At 42.6% G+C, this 20,863-nt stretch overlaps 1 protein-coding gene across 15 annotated transcripts in view; it reads left to right on the top strand.

Annotated features, from left to right (window-relative positions):
- Nucleotides 1-20,863, top strand: part of LOC109889243 (kelch-like protein 25) — a 59,597-nt gene that overhangs the window by 14,899 nt on the left and 23,835 nt on the right. For 8 of the 15 annotated variants that reach the window (XR_002255249.2, XR_002255248.2, XR_004209675.1 and 5 more), the window contains one exon: nucleotides 1,714-3,568. Coding sequence is in view for 9 of the 15 variants with exons in the window: in XM_020480540.2 (XP_020336129.1) it covers nucleotides 1,761-3,530 (1,770 nt within the window). In the remaining 6 variants the exon portion in view is untranslated. Of the gene's footprint in view, nucleotides 1-1,713; nucleotides 3,569-11,173; nucleotides 11,633-11,706; nucleotides 11,924-12,382; nucleotides 14,813-20,863 lie in introns of those variants that run through there. The other 7 variants (XM_031822670.1, XM_020480541.2, XM_031822668.1 and 4 more) reach the window with 6 other exon arrangements.

Raw genomic sequence — 20,863 nt, 5'->3', positions numbered from 1 at the left:
ACTGTTAGCCCGACCAATAAACGTTTTATTTTATTTGAGTAACATAAACCACCATCAGAACTCCTTTGGCAATTTTGTGGTTCCCCGGCCTAAGTAATGTACCAGCTAACAAGCTGCATAGCATTTTTCCTGACTACATGAAATATCACCCAGCCCTAATCAGACTGGCCTCTAGAGGGAGCATTTTTTGGGATCTGATGCTGCCCCCCCAACCCTCTTCAGTCTGTGCCTGGATCAGCGGTATTTGCTGGTGTAATTGGTACAGGACAATCGCACTGCTTTGCATTTACTAAATTTCATGGTTTGCTGTGTGCCCCATTTTTGTGACTGACCTGCTGCATTGTGTTCCCTGTCAACCTGACATTGACATTTTTTAAATGCCCTGCTGATGTGTGTATGCCTGTCTGTGCCCTCCAACCTGCCACAACTGAACCCAAACCTGTCTGCTATGGACCCCAAAATGCATGTCAGCACACACATACTACTATTAAAATTAAGTTGCTGAAACAGGGCTTTTATATACTCGTCTGTTTCCATTCCATGTAGTTAAAAGAAGACTTGATCCTTTTGGGATTGGAGTGTTGCTATGCGGTAGAAGTACTAACAGTGATTGAGCAGCAGTGTGCACCCCACAATATTTCCCCTCTGTTGAAAAAGAAAAGCATTCTAATGAATATTGAGTGCAATGTCTGCTTGTCTGAGATTGGAATGACTTCACTAATCGAATGCTCTGTGGTATATAATGGTTTGAAATCTCTGAATTGGTTTATATTAATTACTGTTAGTGTTTTGTGGACTTTGATGACAAGTTGGAGAGACCGTTTTAAAAAGGGATGCCCTGTGTTGACTGACCATTATTAATAAACCGGCTCAACTGTAGATTTGCTGATATGCTATGAAACGTGCCAGGGAGTCTGCTTAATCATTTAATATGCATGTAGGCCATCGATAAGACATAACATAGGCTAGGAACTGTATCTACTACAATTTAATAAATAGGATTTGGTTACTTTGAAAGGTTTATTTTGAAAGGCTTTCCCACAAACCCTTAACAATTAGGCTATGCTTTACTCAGGAGATTCATTAAGTGGCTTGACTGTGCAATTTAGCTGAGGGGCGCATTCTGGCCGCATTACTCTGTGGGCCTTCTCTGCTGTGTGTGTGAGCTCTATTAATAAAAAATGCTGAGACTGCTGAATAATTTCAGACATCAAGTGATATCATAATGTTGTACCTACTAAGCACGGTTCATTTACATGAGTGACTTTGAAGAATAAAAAATAAATAAAAAACACTTTAAATGGCCTAACCCAAATCATAGGCCTAACTTGTTTGATTCAATAGGCATATCCACCTTAGGATGATCAATTTTCTGCAATTAGGCTTAGAGGTGTTGTAATAGGCATTATTCCAATGTAGGAATGGCATTCAAATAAGCAGCACGTTATCACATGATCTAGATGTTGCCTAGTAATTGAATACATTTCCCCCATTTGGTTGTCTATGATCAGTTGGATAAATAATAGTTTTTTTCAAATTATATTTTAAGTCTGCCCTTAACTTTGGGCCAATGAGTAGATGTAAAGAATCTGTTAAGTTTATTTAATTTAACAGTAAATCCCCATTTTGAGCTCAACTTTAGAAGAAAATTGTGTGTTGGGAAAAATATCCACCAGTTTGTTTTGCATCTCATTTTCGGTTTTTGTTTTTCAGTAGTTGGAGAAATTAGGACAAGCGACTCCCTGGAGGTCTCTGAAACCATGTCAGTCAGCGTCCATGAAAACCGTAAGTCCCGGACCAGCACGGGCTCCATGAACATCTCACTGTTCCATAAGCCCTCGCATCCAGACAGCGTGCTCACCCACCTCAACACCCTCCGTAAGCAGTGCATGTTCACTGACGTGACGCTGTGGGCGGGGGACCGCTCCTTCCCCTGCCATCGGGCGGTACTGGCCGCATGCAGCCGCTACTTTGAGGCGATGTTCAGCGGCGGGCTCCGTGAGAGCCTGGACAATGAGGTGAACTTCAGAGACAGTGTGCATCCAGAGGTGTTGGAGCTACTGCTGGACTTTGCCTACTCATCACGTGTCATCATCAACGAGGAGAACGCGGAGTCGTTGCTGGAGGCGGGAGACATGCTGCAGTTCCACGACATCAGAGACGCTGCTGCGGAGTTCCTGGAGAAGAACCTGCACTTGTCCAACTGCCTGGGTATGATGCTACTCTCTGATGCCCACCAATGCAAACAGCTGTATGAGCTCTCCTGGAGGATGTGCCTGGTGCACTTTGAGGCGTTGCGGGACACAGAGGACTTCTATGGCCTCAACAAAGACAAGCTGCTGAACCTGATCCTCAGCGACGAGCTGGAGATCGAGGACGAGCATATCGTGTTCAATGCTGTGATGCGCTGGGTGCGCTACGACCTGGACGGCCGCAGAGACGACCTCCCTGAGCTGCTGGGTGGAATCCGCCTGGCCCTGCTGCCCTCTGAGTGTCTGATTGAGGCGGTGGCCTGCGAGGAGCTGGTGATGTCAGACAAGAGGAGCCGGCAGATAGTGGAGGAGGCCATGCAGTGCAAGAAGAAGATCCTGCAAAACGATGGGGTGGTCACCAGCCCATGTGCCCGGCCCCGCAAGGCAGGCCACACGTTGCTCATCTTGGGAGGACAGACCTTCATGTGTGATAAGATCTACCAGGTGGACCACAAAGCCAAGGAGATCATTCCCAAGTCTGTCTTGCCCAGTCCCAGGAAAGAGTTCAGCGCCTGTGCAATTGGCTGTAAGGTCTACGTGACTGGGGGGAGGGGTTCTGAGAACGGGGTGTCCAAGGATGTTTGGATCTATGACACGGTCCACGAGGAGTGGTCTAAAGGAGCTCCCATGTTGATAGCACGGTTTGGCCATGGTTCAGCTGAACTGGAGAACTGGCTGTATGTGGTGGGTGGCCACACTGCCATAGCAGGCATCTTCCCAGCCTCCCCCTCAGTCTCCCTCAAACAGGTAGAGCGGTATGACCCACTCACCAACAAATGGACCATGATGGCGCCGCTCAGAGATGGTGTTAGCAATGCAGCTGTGGTCAGCGCCAAGCTAAAGCTGTTTGTGTTTGGTGGTACCACCATACACAGAGACAAGGCCTCAAAGGTGCAGTGCTACGACCCTCTAGAGAACCGCTGGGCCATCGCAGCAGAATGTCCGCAACCGTGGAGATACACAGCCGCTGCTGTTCTGGGCAGCCAGATCTTCATAATGGGCGGAGACACTGAGTTCACTGCCGCCTCCGCCTACCGCTTTGACTGTGAGACCAACCAGTGGTCTCGTGTTGGGGACATGACTTCTAAAAGAATGAGCTGCCATGCGGTGGCCTCTGGGAACAAACTGTACGTGGTGGGAGGCTACTTTGGGACGCAGCGCTGCAAGACACTAGACTGTTATGACCCCACGTCTGATAGCTGGAACAGTATAACCACAGTGCCTTACTCACTAATTCCCACTGCGTTTGTAAGCACCTGGAAACATCTACCTGCCTAGCAACCTTGACATGAACAAGGAGTGGTCTCCAGAACTGGGTAAGTGTTAGATTAATTTAGTTCTTATGTGTTCATTAACCAATTTAAAATACTCTGTCCATTTCTAAGAATTTGTAAGATCCTTATCTGCATAAAATGGACAGAGACCAGTCAACCGAAATTGGCCAATAGCGTTTATTCTCGAGAGCACTGGTCATAATACCATGTACATTGGTTTAAATATCTCACATTTTGTCATAGCGTCTTGAATGCCCCTCCTTCTTTCCGACAAGGACAAAGCTGCTTCTAAAGTCCATTCCAACCCACTAGCGCACATACATTACACACTATATCTGGATTATCTCCTGAAGTCTCACCACAGTATATTACCACTTGACAGTTCCAGTCACCCCTCAGATGTCTTATTTTTTTCTCCACATGGTTATAGCCGGGTCGGTTCAAACAGGTTAAGGATTCTCTTTGCTTACTTTAGACACATACATTCCTTCTTCCACAATGGTTATCATTTCCAATTACCCCTTGTCCATGCCAAACAACCTCTTTCTTATGAACTAACATTATTAATCAGATATAATAAAACAGGGTAGAATTCAATTAGTTATAATTAAATCTATACATTGTAATCCTTTGAACATATTCAAGGAGCACTTTCCATAAGATGTGTACTATATTTCCCCAAATTCTGATTTTAAAGGCTTTCAAGTGAAAGCGAATCAAGTCTGCTAGCTGTTGATATGTACACACTCGGCAGACTGATCTCAGGATAAGTGAACGCCAGACTGCTAAGCTTGTCTAAGTTCTGCTTTTTAAAGTACAGGTCGACCGATTTTATAATTTTTCAACGCCGATACCGATTATTGGAGGACCAAAAAGGCCGATACCGACTTAATCGGTCGATTTAAATATATATATAAATAAATAATAATGACAATTACAACAATACTGAATGAACACTTATTTTAACTTAATATAATACATCAATAAAATCAATGTAGCCTCAAGTAAATAATGAAACATGTTCAATTTGGTTTAAATAATGCAAAAACCAAGTGTTGGAGAAGAGAGAAAGTGCAATATGTGCTAACTTTTCAGTTCCTTGCTCAGAACATGAGAACATATGAAAGCTGATGGTTCCTTTAACATGAGTCTTCAATATTCCCAGGTAACAAGTTTTAGGTTGTAGGATTTATAGGACTATTTCCCTCAATACCATTTGTATTTCATTAACCTTTGACTATTGGATGTTCTTATAGGCACTTTAGTATTGCCAGTGTAACAGTATAGCTTCCGTCCCTCTAGTTAGCGCGCGCTAACTAGCTAGCCATTTCACTTCGGTTACACCAGCCTCATCTCGGGAGTTGATAGGCTTGAAGTCATAAACAACGCAATGCTTGACGCACAACGAAGAGCTGCTCGCAAAACACACGGAAGTGCTGTTTGAATGAATGTTTACCCGCCTGCTTCTGCCTACCACCGCTCAGTCAGATTATATGCAACACAGGACACGCTAGGTAATATCATCAACCATATCATTAACTAGTGATTATGATTGTTTTTTATAAGGTAAGTTTAATGCTAGCTAGCAACTTACCTTGGCTTACTGCATTCGCGTAACAGGCAGTCTCCTGTTGTGCAACGAGAGGCAAGTTGTTATTGTGTTGGACTAGTTAACTGTAAGGTTGCAAGATTGGGTCACCCGAGCTGACAAGGTGAAAATCTTTCGTTCTGCCCCTGAACAAGGCAGTTAACCCACCGTTCCTAGGCCATTGAAAATAAGAATGTGTTCTTAACTGACTTGCCTAGTTAAATAAAGATATAATCGGCAAATTGGCTCCTGAAAATTCCGATTGTTATGAAAACTTGAAATTGGCCATTCCGATTAATCGGTCGACCTCTAGTTTAAAGTCATTAGGGGAATCCGTATTGTATTTTGTGTACTGAGGAGAGGTGTTGCTACTCAATGAAAGGGGTAGGGATGCACGATATATCGGTGAACATATTGGAATCGGAACATATTGGAATGTGCAAAACCAATGTCAAAGCTGCTGTGCATACCTATATAACATAGGTACATAATTTAATGATTCCACGTAAAAGTTTGTGCTCTAAGTGCAACACAGTAGTCCTAAACTAGCCAACAATGTCTGCTGTGTGAATTGAGCAGTCATTTGAAAGAGTAATAATTTCAGCGAGACCACTCGGGCGAAATCCGTTAAAAGCCAAGATGATGGAATTCATTGCTCTTGACAACCAACCGTTCTCTGTCGTGGGTGATGTTGGCTTTCGCAGACTTGTTGAGCACTGGTACACACTACCAGGTGCGGTATTTTTCAGATGTTGCACTACCGGAGTTACACAGTAATGATGTCACTGCTATTAGCTTCACGACATACATACTATAGAACACCGTTTGTCTTTGCGTGTCAAAAAAGATACAGTAGCACTGTCAAAGCTGTACAGAACAGTCTGCAAACACCGGCCACGAACGATGTGTTTACAATACTGCGTTGGTAAGAAAGCATTTTGTTCGACCGCAACTTCTGGGGTAGCTAGCTTTAGCTTGGTACCTAGATAGCACCAATACAACCAGCCTGAAAACAATGACGAGTACAACCTGCAGTCATTCTCATTATTCTTAGCAATGATTTGGAAAAGTACAAACTCTGCAGTACCTGGATGATGATGGCTTTTGGGAGTGTTAGCTAGTACTATAGTAGCAGTAAAGGCTAGAAGGTTTATCAGGGGGAAATCGCTGTGCCTCTGTCAGGATCAGCAGAGCAGTAAGCCACTCAGACATTTATTTGTGAGCTGCATTAGAGGTTTTCCAGTCAATTGGCTATTAGCCTATTGGAGAACATGCTGGGGCTCAATCGGTTTTACATGGCATGACCAGAGAGCAACCAAGAGATACTCTAATGGGGGTGGGTGCTGTTCAGTTGTGAAAGCCCGTAGATCCCAAATGTACCTTAACCCCATTAAATATAGTCTAAAGTACAGCCCTGTAGTTGTTTCCTAAACTGACATGATGTCCTGTTTTTATCATGAATAAATGAGACCATCGCAGTTATTTACAGTTATGCATGTGCCTGAATTGTGCAATGTTATTTAACCCAATGCTGTGGTTCTTATCTGAAAGGTAGGTGAGTGTGTTTGCTGATGCTGAGCTACTATAGTGGAATTGGAGTATTGCTGAAAAGACCTTCAAACCCAATAACCCCTGTAGTCTTAATGGATGATGTTGCTACAGGGGACAGGGAGGCTCAAGTCAGTGTCCAGTCATCTACCAGGCTGGTGAGAACAGAAGCAACTAACTTAGTTCACATTACCCCTGTGCTGTGAGTTGAGGTTTAGTCTCCTGTGTGTAATCATTAACACTCACCTTACAGCAAACATCGCAGGGCTCCATTTCAAAGGAGCAGATGGCCCAGCTTCATAATTAGCCCCTGGGGGCCAGGCTAGAGAGGCTGGATCCCCAGGGTGGCTGCCCTTCCTCTCTCCCTGACTGATGAATGTGGCGGCTGGGCTGCCTGGGAGACTGTAGCTGGGTGACTCTGGTTGTTGTGAAATTGTTAGGTTAGATATTACTGCATGGTCGGAACTAGAAGCATGAGCGGTTTGCTACACTCTCATTAACATCTGCTAACCATGTGTATGTGACAAATAAAATTTGATTTTGATTTTAACTTACAGCTGCTGTTACATCCTCACCCTCTCCACATATCCATTTCTCCCTAAACACAATTTGTTGAATGACTGCAACCAACTTCCCTTGTAAAGGAGTCAGAGGTGAGGTGGTCACAGTACAGACACCCACATGCTTTGGTCTGTGAGCAGGCCTGTGAATCCTGTTTGTTATTTACTTTATTTTTTAAATATTTATTTTTACAACTACAGCAGGTTAAAGGGGAGAGTAGACTACCTGCCTGCGTCTAGCTACACTCCACCTGCTATTCAAGTATCTCTCTGGTACTGCCCCTGAACTTTAAGACAGTCTCGACTCCCCAGCAATATGGTTGAGCCATAGTGTTGGACCAAACCAGTGAACAGAAAAGCATGTCAGTACTCAGTAGGCACCTTTTTATGCCAGAAGTGCGTATCCTAAACATTTTAGATTCGACTGGAGCCTCTTGTCAGACATTTTGGTACCCTCTTACACTTAATCAGATGTCAGGGCTTGAAGCGCTCACATTTTAATGAGGACTTTTTATTTTTTTATTTTAGAAGCCAGCCTGTGAGGACTAGTAGCCAGCCTGTGAGGACTAGTAGCCAGCCTGTGAGGACTAGTAGCCAGCCTGTGAGGACTAGTAGCCAGCCTGTGAGGACTAGTAGCCAGCCTGTGAGGACTAGTAGCCAGCCTGTGAGGACTAGTAGCCAGCCTGTGAGGACTAGTAGCCAGCCTGTGAGGACTAGTAGCCAGCCTGTGAGGACTAGGGTTACTCTGGATGGTTTTGGGTGGTCGAATAGGCATGATTATTAATCCAATCCAATATGAGGAATGATTCTATGAAATATAATTTAGGAAATTTGAATCATTGGTCCATAATATTAAGCCTTTGATACTGTTGGTTCGTTTCCTTGTCAATCATTAGTGGAATTAGCATTATGACTATCTTTAATTAAATCATTAAAACCTTTAATGCAATTGTTGACAAGAGGAACACAGCGCATGTTTCTGAGTAAGTTCTGTAAAAGGTCCCAAGTTATTTTCTTAAACCCGTAGTCCAGCCCTAGTGATGTCACTGCATACGTCATTATCTTCTACTCCTGAGACCAAAACCATGCCTACTCAACACAAACTCTTGTTTATATAGCTATATAAAAGCTTAGCAGTAAATGTCCAAGTTGATTTTATAGTGGAATGTTTGACAAATGTCTTACACTCCCCTGCAGAGTTCTGTCTTCATTCACACATTTCTCAGAAAGTTTCGTAAGAGGCAGAGAGCCTAGAAAACACATGTGGAACAATACTAAACCTCTATAATGAATATATATTGTTAATCTGTAGTCTAGGACCCTATAAATGTAAGGAGGGTGGGGTCTTATAACCCCTCCCCTTCTATTAATACAACATAAGCATAATCGATTATTATAATATATCAAACATTTGGTATAGCCCGTATCATGACCCCTAGGTGAACCCTTTTCAATACCAACATTGTAGAAACACTGTATGGAAAATGTATCTGGAGTACTGATGTGCTTAATTTGGCCTGCCTGTGTGTCTGAAGTAGAGGTCGACCGATTAATCGGAATGGCCGATTTAAATAGGGCCGATTTCCAAGTTTTCATAACAATCAGAAATCGGTATTTTTTCCCTTTAAAAAAATAAAATAACTAGGCAAGTCAGTTAAGAACACATTTCTTATTTTCAATGACGGCCTAGGAATGGTGGGTTAACTGCCTTGTTCAGGGGCAGAATGACTGATTTTAACCTTGTCAGCTCAGGGGTCCCAATCTTGCAACCTTACAGTTAACTCGTCCAACGCTCTAACCACCTGCCTCTCATTGCACTCCACGAGGAGCCTGCCTGTTACGAGAATGCAGTAGAAGCCAAGGTAAGTTGCTAGCTAGCATTAAACTTATCTTGTAAAAAAAAAAAAAAATCTATCAAAATCACTAGTTATAACTACACAACTATCTAGCTTGTCCTGCTTTGCATATAATCGATGCGACGCTGGGGGATGATTAAACAAACTGACATTTGCGGGAAAAAAGCACAATCGTTGGACGACTGTTCCTAACCATAAACAACAATGCCTTTTAAATCAATACACAGAAGTATATATTTGTGAACCTGCATATTTAGCTAAAAGAAATCCAGGTTAGCAGGCAATATTAACCAGGGGAAATTGTCATTTCTCTTGCGTTCATTGCACGCAGAGTCAGGGTATATGCAACAGTTTGGGCAGCCTGGATCATTGCGAACTAATTTGCCAGATGACATAGGCTGATAGGCTTGAAGTCATAAACAGCTAATGGCTGGTGTAACCGATGTGAAATGGCTAGCTAGTTAGCTGGGTGTGCGCTAATAGCGTTTCAAACGTCACTCGCTCTGAGACTTGGAGTAGTTATTCCCCTTGCTCTGCAAGGGCCGCGGCTTTTGAAGCAGCTTACCCATCGCTCCACGAGTGTGGCTGTTGTCTATGTGTTCCTGGTTCGAGCCCAGGTAGGGGCGAGGAGAGGGACGGAAGCGATACTGTTACACTGGCAATACTAAAGTGCCTTTAAGAACATCCAATAGTCAAAGGTATATGAAATACAAATGGTATAGAGAAATAGTCCTATAAATACTATATTAACTACAACCTAAAACCTCGGAATATTGAAGTCTCATGTTAAAAGGAACCACAAACTTTCATATGTTCTCATGTTCTGAGCAAGGAACTTAAACGATAGCTTTTTATCATGGTACATATTGCACTTCTCCAACACTGTTTTTGCATTGTTCAATTTGGTTTAAATATATGTTTCATTATTTATTTGAGGCTAAATAGATTTTTATTGATGTATTATATTAAGTTAAAATAAGTGTTCATTCAGTATTGTTGTAATTGTCATTATTACAAATATATTTAAAAAATCGTCCGATTTAATCGGAATCTGCTTTTTTGGTCCTCCAATCTGTATCGGTGTTAAGATCATAATCGGTCGACCTCTACTGTGAAGAGTCCTGTAAATTGCTCTCCACACCAACGCATTCACCCTAGCTGGACAAATGAAGCAAATCAGTACGCAAGATACATTTTACATAGTGTTTCTACCATGTTGGTCTCACAGGCTTTGCCCTCCCAAAGCGCTTTGTCGTTTTGAATCTAATGAATGTCCATAGGGAGGTGTAGACCTTTTAGAATGCTCTCTTGGCACAGGGAAGATACCTCTCTTGGCTTCGCTGTGTCCTAGGGGTGGATTCTCCTCAGTTCAACATGGTGACTGTACAAAGGCCTGTATCCTCTTCTCATTCCTGACATTTGTTTGTGAAAGTCACCCACAGGGCCTTGAGCTTATGGTTTTTATTGGCCTGAGTGTGGCTTACAGCTGACTCCTTCCTGTATAGCGTGATAGTGGTTGGTTGTGGGAGGAAGAGGAAAAAATAGTGTTAAAGCTATGAAGAGGTGTCTCTGTCTTGCTTGGCTTGGAGATGGGGGTTTTCCAGCTCAGTGGTTAGGCTCCACAGTGAGTTCAGATTTAATTGAATTACGCCCGAGCAGAAAATAAGGGGATACTATAACATCGTGATCTCTTTCACTCTCAGCAAACTAAAGTAACCTATTTACAGTACTCCCGAGTGGCTTCAGCAGTCTAAGGCACTGCATCTCAGTGCTTGAGGTGTCGCTACAGACATCCTGGTTCGAATCCAGGTTGTATCACAACCGGCGGTGAGTCCCATAGGGCGGCGCACAATTGGCCCAGCGTCGTCTGGGTTTGGCCGGTGTAGGCCGTCATTGTAAATAAGAATTTGTCATTAACTGACTTGCTTGGTTAAATTATAAAAATAATACTGTATGAATCAAAGGTCTTCTGCTCCCACCCAATGCTATTATATTTTAAAGTATGTTTTTATGAACCTTAGACCCAGAGGCAACTATATAATGATGGTTGACCATAATTCTGAACAGATATACAGTAATGGTGTCTTTCTTTAAGAACCAATCTGAGTTTACCACCGATACCCTGGGCAATTTGACGAAGTTGCAGAGATGTAGGACAGATGCCCAGCACCCAGTCAGACATCTGAGCTCCACTACAGTAAATGGTCCTCGGAGGGAGCCTGCCAGGCTGCTACACACCTCAGGCTACAGTCTGCCTGTTCTTTCACCTGAAATTTCCACCGCAAGCAGCCACACTGTAGAGAATACTTAATGGCTTTACTAAAAGGGCAACGTTAAACACATGGCCATTTCCTCTGCTTTAGTTTTACTGTTAATGCTTTTTGAGATTGGTTCAGTTTCTGTTCTATATTGTATAACACTTTGGTTTCAAAGATACATTTAAAAAGTTACATGTGCTATTATGTGGGCTGAATAGTGTAACGCAGAATAAAACCATTAATAGTCCCATGATGGTAGTGACCGCTTATCACTTATTAACCATAATTAATTCACATTACTTTACCAAAATTCCTCCGTGTCTATATTAGATTTGTTTCATAACTTCATTATTTCATCTCATCTCTGTAGATTTCCTGTCTGATCGGGATAGGCATTTGACCTTTTGACTGTTCGAGTCCAAGTACTCTGGGAAGGGTGAAGAAAAAGAAACACGTTTGTGTATGCCATTTTTTTATGATTAAATTATTGAAAACGTAATATCAACTGGGTATGTCGTGGCACACAATCTTCAAAAAGGTAGTAACCTCAGCAGTGTGGCCCTTTTTTAATTTGGCAGACAAAACACTTGTTTCCTGGACTCCTATGGTCAAGACTCCTATTTTATAGTAAAAAAAACATAACAGAATAGTGCGTCGACATCTCATGTCTATATCTCTTTTCGATATAGACATTCAGTTTAGTTTATGCCCATTCCTTGGAATTTTCTAAATTGATGAACAATTCTACCTTGAACGCTGCATGGGCATTAATTACCGCCACATCTGAGTAGGCCTGCGGTTTTATTTTACCAGTCCTGAACCTGTGACCAGGAACATGCTACGTAGGGGCAATATCAGAATAAATGATCTAGTGCTCGTCTCTTCTGAGCAAAGTCTACAGAGCTGAGATCTACCAGCAAACTTAACATGTGTAAATATTTGTATGAACATAAGATTCAACAACTGAGACGTAAACTGAACAAGTTTTACAGACGTGACTAACAGAAATGGATTGTGGCCTTAGCCCTCACCCTTCCATCCAACAGGTCCCAAACGTGCTCAATGGGATTGAGATCCGGGCTCAGCGCTGGCCATGGCTGAACACTGACGTTCCTGTCTTGCAGGAAATCACACACAGAACAAGCAGGATGGCTGGTGGCATTGTCATGCTGGAGGGTCATGTCAGGATGAGCCTGCAGGAAGGGTACCACATGAGGGAAAAGGATGTCTTCCCTGTTACGCACAGTGTTGAGATTGCCTGCAATGACAAGCTCAGTCCGATGATGCTGTGACACACCGCCCCACACCATGACGGACCCTCCACCTCCAAATCGATCCCACTCCAGAGTACAGGCCCCGGTGTAACGCTCATTCCTTAGACGATAATCGGGAATCGTCATGCTTCCTTGCAGCATGCCTAAGGCACATTCACGCAGATGAGCAGGGACCCTGGGCATCTTTCTTTTTCAGAGTCTGTAGAAAGGCCTCTTTTAGTATCCTAAGTTTTCATAACTGTGACCATAATTGCCTATTGTCTTTAAGCGGTTAGTGTCTTAACGACCGTTCCATAGGTGCATGTTCATTAATTGTTTATGGTTCATTGAACAAGCATGGGAAACAGTGTTTTAACCTGTTATGGTTGCATCCCTTTTCTCAATTTCCGCCTGAAGACATACCCTAATCTATCTGCCTGTAGCTCAGCCCCAGAGGCAAGGATATGCATATTCTTGGTATAATTTTAATGGAAACATTCTGAAGTTTGTGGAAATGTTAATTGAATGTAGGAGAATATAACACAGTATATCTGGTGGAAGAAAAGAGCAAGAAAGAGCATACGTTTTCTGTCTTTTATTGTTGTAGCATCTTTCACATGTACTAGAATAGGATGCTGGAGATAATTTTGATGGATAACACAAGAGGGCAACTGTAGGTGTGCAAAGGTTTCAGACTGATAACTTCAGGAATGGGTGAGCTACATGACATTTAGCATGAAGTCACCCAGGTGTCCAAATGTACCCAAGTGGCCGAATTGGTGAAATGACATAACTATATACAACAGTGCAAATAACTATATACAACATATCAAAAAGCAATTCTAACACACACACACACAAAAATAAAATAATTTTTTATTTATTTTTTAAACAGTACACCCTTTGGAAGTCCTCGACACTATTTTGTTGCCTGTGCCATATCCCATAGCAGTCTCTTTCTGATGTAAAGCAGGGGCAAACTGAACAAGTGGTGCAGTTCATGTGACACAGAACACAATGCCTCCATGCTGTGCCCTTTTGGCCCTGAGGCACAGTCATGCCTGCAGTAATGAACTGTTGCATATGAAAACCACTGGGGGCAGAGGTAGAGCGGGCAGCTTGGCACCGGGGGCTCCCAGTCGGAGTCGCTATCACTGTGAAAGAAAACATAAAAAAAATAATTGTATTGTATGAGCCTTTTATCATCACATAAAATAAACAGCTATGTATTGTATAGAGCAGAGGGAACAGTCACTAAGGTGAAGTGCTGTTCCATTCAACTCCGGCCATTGTTGTGGGCCTGCCCTCCCCTGAACAGCACCCAATGGCTATTTCATATGGAAATGGGGAGGAGTAGCAGGCGCAGTGGCCATGTGTGTGTTTGCTGTTCTACTCCATTCCGTTTGAATAAAAATATGGAAAATATCATCTTTAATAAAAAAACAAGAAAAATATATATATATAAAGAAATATATATATATTTCATAAAACGGCATTAGCACTTACCCGTCCAGAAGTACGTCCTGTCCTTGTAGAAACAGATTCCTCAAACAAAAAATCTCTCACTTTCACTTTCGACTTTGACTTCGCTTTTCCTGATTTATTCGCCATATCTTCAATGAAATCGTTGAAAATACAACTTTACGAAATACTGCTGCCCGTAACAAGCCTCACAGCAACTCCTCTGATCGTCAAAGCGAGAATGGCGTTCGTTACGCGTGCGATTACAAACAATGGTGGTCCAACCCAAAACCATTACATACTGGCGTTTACCTCAGCTCATTGGTTATCTACCCAGCTAGATTTCAAGAAGATCAGTGGTCATTGGTCAGAAATACAGTCAATCGACGAAGCTTTGCTAAAATGATTGGTGCGCAATGAAGTCATTGCTCGTTGTCTTCAAATCAGTTCACTTCGGTCAATACTCCCTGCAAAAAAAACAATGACGTTTGGCTGTGTTGCAGACATCCAGAGGAATGCACTGAAACCAACCATGACTAGATAAACGATGGTTTGCCGTGTGTAATTATGTCGAATGCTCCGTAAAAAAATGATAGAGATGGAATTCACGGCACAAACGGTTTACAAAATGTTTCGATTTAGGCTATAAAAATTTATTTTATCAAAGAAAACGGCACTTCATTTGATCACTGGGACCCTCAGGAAGAGAAATAAGAGCAAGATATCAGATTGGGATTTACAAATAAATTCATTTAAAAATCCTACAATGTGATTTTCTGGATTTTTTTCCCCCTCATTTTGTCTGTCATAGTTGAAGTGTACCGATGATGAAAATTACAGGCCTCATCTTTTTAAGTGGGAGAACTTGCACAATTGGTGGCTGACTAAATACTTTTTTTGCCCCACTGTATATCTCACTAGGTCAGGGTTTTTCAGCCTCCATATATCCACTAGTTCTAATGTATCCATGATATTTGTGATCTCCATAAGTGCATGAGAGTGATTTCTTTTAAGATCCATTGAGATCCCTAACCGTATCATCTCACCACAATAATTGATTCAGTCGTTGCTTGTGAGCCCAATTGATTTATAAATTCTGGGATCCCGGGTGGCGTAGCGGTCTAAGGCACTGCATCTCAGTGCAAGATGCGTCACTGCAGTCCCTGGTTTGAATGCAGGCTGCATCACATCCGGTCTATTGTGACGCCTCTAGCACTGAGATGCATGGCCAAAATTATGTTAACACCCCTTCAAATTAGTGGATTTAGCCATTTCAGCCCCAGCAGTTCCTGACCTGTGTATAAAATCGAGCCCATGCACTCTCCGTAGACAAACATTAGAAGTAGAATGGCCCATACTGAAGAACTCAATGTGGCACCATTATTGGATGCTTCCTTTCCAAGTAGGCAGTTTGTCAAAACCGTTCCAAAGTGACTGACTGGGGTGAGTTCTCCTTTTTTAAAAGCTGTACAATCTCTGTTTTGCAAGTATCAATGATTTTGTCTGACCATACATACTATGACAGTTCTCATAGCCATGTGTAATAGTGTCTCTGCCTTTTTTTCGAAAGGTATTACTTTCAGCTTTGCTGTGTTATGGCTGATCGCAAGGATATCAGTCAATTGAAATTGGGAGACTGGCTTATGCACTGGGGAGCAAGGCCCAGCCAATCAATTATTATTTTTCTTTGCCCACACAAGGGCTTTATTACAGACAAACATTCTTCAGTTTCGTCAGCTCTCCAGGTGGCTGGTCTCAGAAGATCCTGCAGATCAAGAAGCTGGATGTGGAGGTCATGGGCTGGTGTGGTTACACATGGTCTGTGATTGTGAGGCCGGTTGGATGGTACTGCCTAATTTTCTAAAATGACATTTGAGGCTTCTGGTAGAGAAATTCTGGCAACAGCTCTGGTGGACTTTGCTGCTGTCAGCATGCCAATTGCACGCTCCCTCAAATCTTGACATCTGTGGCATTATGTTACAACTGCACATTTTCTAAGTGGCCTCTTGTCCCCAGCACAAGGGGCACCTGTGTAATGATCATGCTGTTTTAATCAGCTTCTTGATATGCCACACCTGCCAGGGGAATGGATTATCTTGACAAATTTGTGCACAAAATTTGAGAAGAGTAAGATTTTGGGGCATATGGAACATTTCTGGGATCGTTTATTTCAGTTCAAGAAACATGGGACCAAAACTTTACATGGCACTGGTGGAGCTTTTCTAGTTAGATGCACTATGCAGAAATTGCTCTGCCATTTCCTGGTTGCCAAAATTCTAATAGTTCACCTAATTTCAGTTTGATTAAAAAAGCAAGCATTGTGTAGAGCAGGGCTCTCCAGCCCGGTTCCTGGAGAGCTGCGTTCCTGTAGGTTTTCACTCCAACCCGACTCTAGCACACCTGATTCTAATAATTAGTTGGTTGATAAGCTGAACCTGGTTAGTTACTGTGGTTGGACCAAAAACCAACAGGAAGGTAGTTCTCCACGAACCGGGTTGGATGACAATTTGTTCTTAACCATGACAGAATAATTCATTTCAAAATTTTTATGCCCAACATAGGTACAAGGCCATCAGACTGTTAAACAGCCACCACTAACATAGTATGTTGGCAGCAGCCACTCGACTCAACTCCAGCCACTTTAATAATGGAGAAATTGATGTAAAAAATATATCACTAGACACTTTAAACAGTGCCACTTAATATGTTTACATACCCTACATTACTCATGTGTATATAATGTACTCGATACCATCTACTGCATCTTGCCTATGCCATTCTGTACCATCACTCATTCATGTATTTTTATGTACATATTCTTCATCCCTTACACGTGTGTGTGTGTGTGTGTGTGTGTGTGTGTGTGTGTGTGTGTGTGTGTGTGTGTGTGTGTGTGTGTGTGTATATATAAGGTAGTTGTTGTGAAATTGTTAGGTTAGATTACTCTTTGGTTATTACTGCATTGTCGGAACTAGAAGCACAAGCATTTCGCTACACTCGCATTATCATCTGCTAACCATGCGTATGTGACATTTGATATGCACCATGTAAACCGCTGTGAAATATATTTTCCAGCTGTTTTTACTTTGTTTTTTAAGACCGATTAAGACTCAAACTAGACTTAACGGGAAGCATATAAATGGCAATAGATATTGTGCTTATGTTGCTTTCAATGAGAATTAAAGATCTATAACACTTCTATGTGAATTTGGTCGGGATGCCCCAAAATTAGCATATTGCTGCTTTTAAAGCAAAATTGCAGCTCCATGTGTGTCCCAGTCCCACCACGTGACATTGTGTTTGAAAGCATGGTACACTTATGTTACTGCTTCTCTTACCTCCAGTCCAGAGGGATTGTATTGGGTAGCTGCATTGTGACTGTGCCTAGATCAGTAATCCAGTTAATTTGCCAGAACAAGCAGTCGTGACACCATGCCAACCAGTACCCCCTGCTTCCAGAAAGACTAAACCAGCTAATTGTGTGGCTGTTGCAGAGGCACTACATCAGATTTTGTGGATATTAATCTTCTCTCTCTGTGGCACGTTACTGTCGCAGGAAACATGGTGTTTTGGCCCAATGTACTGGTGCTCCAACTTTAACGCCATGCAGCTGGTAGCTAGACAGGGAACATAGAGGGGACTAGACTCTCCCTCACAAATCTACATACATTAAACACAGCTTCCTCTCCCCAGAATAGGGGGCGAGGGGGGGGGTGGTGGTGTGAGGCTATGCTTGTTCAGCCTGCCCTAAGTACACTGCTCAAAACAATAAAGGGAACACTTAAACAACACAATGTAACTCTAAGTCAATCACACTTCTGTGAAATCAAACTGTCCACTTAGGAAGCAACACTGATTGACAACAAATTTCACATGCTGTTGTGCAAATGGAATAGACAACAGGTGGAAATTATAGGCAATTAGCAAGACACCCCCAATAAAGGAGTGGTTCTGTAGGTGGTGACCACAGACCACTTCTCAGTTCCTATGCTTCCTGGCTGATGTTTTGGTCACTTTTGAATGCTGGCGGTGCTTTCACTCTAGTGGTAGAATGAGACGGAGTCTACAACCCACACAAGTGGCTCAGGTAGTGCAGCTCATCCAGGATGACACATCAATGCGAGCTGTGGCAAGAAGGTTTGCTGTGTCTGTCAGCGTAGTGTCCAGAGCATGGAGGCGCTACCAGGAGACAGGCCAATACATCAGGAGACGTGGAGGAGGCCGTAGGAGGGCAACAACCCAGCAGCAGGACCGCTACCTCCGCCTTTGTGCAAGGAGAAGCAGGAGGAGCACTGCCAGAGCCCTGCAAAATGACCTCCAGCAGGCCACAAATGTGCATGTGTCTGCTCAAACGGTCAGAAACAGACTCCATGAGGGTGGTAAGAGGCCCCGACGTCCACAGGTGGGTTGTGCTTACAGCCCTGTGCTCTTCACAGATGAAAGCAGGTTCATACTGAGCACGTGACAGAGTCTGGAGACGCTGTGGAGAACGTTCTGCTGCCTGCAACATCCTCCAGCATGACCGGTTTGGTGGTGGGTCAGTCATGGTATGGGGTGGCATTTCTTTGGGGGCCGCATAGCCCTCCATGTGCTCGCCAGAGGTAGCCTGGCTGCCATTAGGTACAGAGATGAGATCCTCAGACCCCTTGTGAGACCATATGCTGGTGCGGTTGGCCCTGGGTTCCTCCTAATGCAAGACAATGCTAGATCTAATGTGTCTGGAGTGTCAGCAGTTCCTGCAAGAGGAAGGCATTGATGCTATGGACTGGCCCGCCCGTTCCCCAAACCTGAATCCAATTGAGCACACCTGGGACATCATGTCTCGCTCCATCCACCAACGCCACGTTGCACCACAGACTGTCCAGGAGTTGGCGGATGCTTTAGTCCAGGTCTGGGAGGAGATCCCTCAGGAGACCATCCGCCACCTCATCAGGAGCATGCCCAGGCGTTATAGGGAGTTCATACAGGCAAGTGGAGGCCACACACACTATTGAGCCTCATTTTGACTTGTTTTTAGGACATTGCATCAAAGTTGGATCAGCCAGGAGTGTAAAGTTTTCCACTTTTAATTTTGAGTGTGACTCCAAATCGAGACCTCCATGGGTTGATAAATTAGATTTTTGTGTGATTTTGTTGTCAGCACATTCAACTATGTAAGGAAAAAAGTATTTAATAAGAATATTTCATTCATTCAGATCTAGGATGTGTTATTTTAGTGTTTTGAGCAGTGTATATTGGCAGTAGTCTGAACAGGCTTTCCTGAAATCCACTGGCTCGTTGCTATCCCTACCCGCCCTGAAATTTCAAACCTTATCGCATTATGCAGCAGAGCTATGTTCATTCTGCTCCAGTCTAGACCGGTGTCCAGATAAGGATATCATGAGCCATTACACTGTAATAGGAGGCTGAGATCCTTCATCATACAATTATCATGAACCGGTGATATGCCAAATCCGCTATTGTTTCTTATTTAAAGAAAATTCCCTTTCTTCCACACTGTGTGGGGTGTGAAAGCAGGATGTGCAGAGATGTTAAAAATACAAAGCATTGAGACTTGTTAAGCAAACCTTATTGGTACCAACTTCCAGGGCATGTTCCATATTGTCTGAGAGCCTTACACAATAGTAGGCTGATGCAGAACATGTTAAAAGGTAATTGCCTGTCCTCCGCCTTTTACTCATTTAGAATGTAAAGGAATGCAGTCCAGCGTCTGACAGTCTACTAACTTTGAAGGTTAAATCTGCAGGATTATTCATAAATATTATCCTCTAAAATGCTTTAACCTATTTCATCAACAGAAAAAGCTAAACTCATCGTAGTCTCTTGTTAGACGCTGTTTAAGAAGGGATGGGCAGTTATTGGGCAGTTATTCGCATACCCAAACGGACGTTAGTATTTGATTTACTTGCAAGACTAATTTGAGTACATAAATGCCTATTTTAATTAAAAGGCTTTGTCTAAAATTGTATTCAATTCTGTGACATTGCTACATACAATGAAAGACTATGCATTTCTAAATAGCTTGTTAATGTCACTAGAGGTCGACCAATTATGATTTTTCAACGCCGATACCGAATTATTGGAGGACCAAAAAAAGCCAGTTCCGATTAATCGGCCGTTTTATAAACATAAATGTTTTTCCCTTTTCATGACAATTACAACAATACTGAATGAACACTTATTTTAATACATTAATAAAATCAATTTAGTCTCAAATAAATAATAAATCATGTTCAATTTGGTTTAAATAAGGCAAAAAAATGTTGGAGAAGAAAGTAAATGTACAATGTGCCAGCAAACGTTTAAGTTCCTTGCTCAGAACATGAGAACATATGAAAGCTGATGGTTCCTTTTTAACACGAGTCTTCAATATTTCCAGTTAAGTTTTAGGTTGTAGTTATTATAGGACTATTACTATATACCATTTTTTGTATTTCATATACCTTTGACTACTGGATATTCTTATAGGCACTATAGTATTGCCAGCCTAATCTCGGGAGTTGATAGGCTTGAAGTCATAATCAGAGCTGCGCTTCAAGCATTGCGAATAGATGCTGGGAAACGCAGGAAAGTGCTGTTTGAATGAATGCTTACGAGCCTGCTAACATGAGTCTTTTACAAATATGCAGGTTTAAAAATATATACTTGTGTATTGATTTTAAGAAAGGCATTTATGGTTAGGTACATTGGTGCAATGATTGCACTTTTTTCACGAATGCGCTTTTGTTAAATCATCACCTGTTTGGTGAAGATGGAAGTAGGCTGTGATTCGATGATAAAATTAACAGGCACCACATTGATTATTTGCAACAC

Source organism: Oncorhynchus kisutch, linkage group LG4 (genome assembly GCF_002021735.2).
Source record: "Oncorhynchus kisutch isolate 150728-3 linkage group LG4, Okis_V2, whole genome shotgun sequence".
In the NCBI taxonomy this organism is placed as follows: domain Eukaryota; kingdom Metazoa; phylum Chordata; class Actinopteri; order Salmoniformes; family Salmonidae; genus Oncorhynchus; species Oncorhynchus kisutch.
The sequence above is the reverse complement of the archived record's forward strand: the minus strand, read 5'-3'. Positions and strand labels throughout refer to the sequence as shown.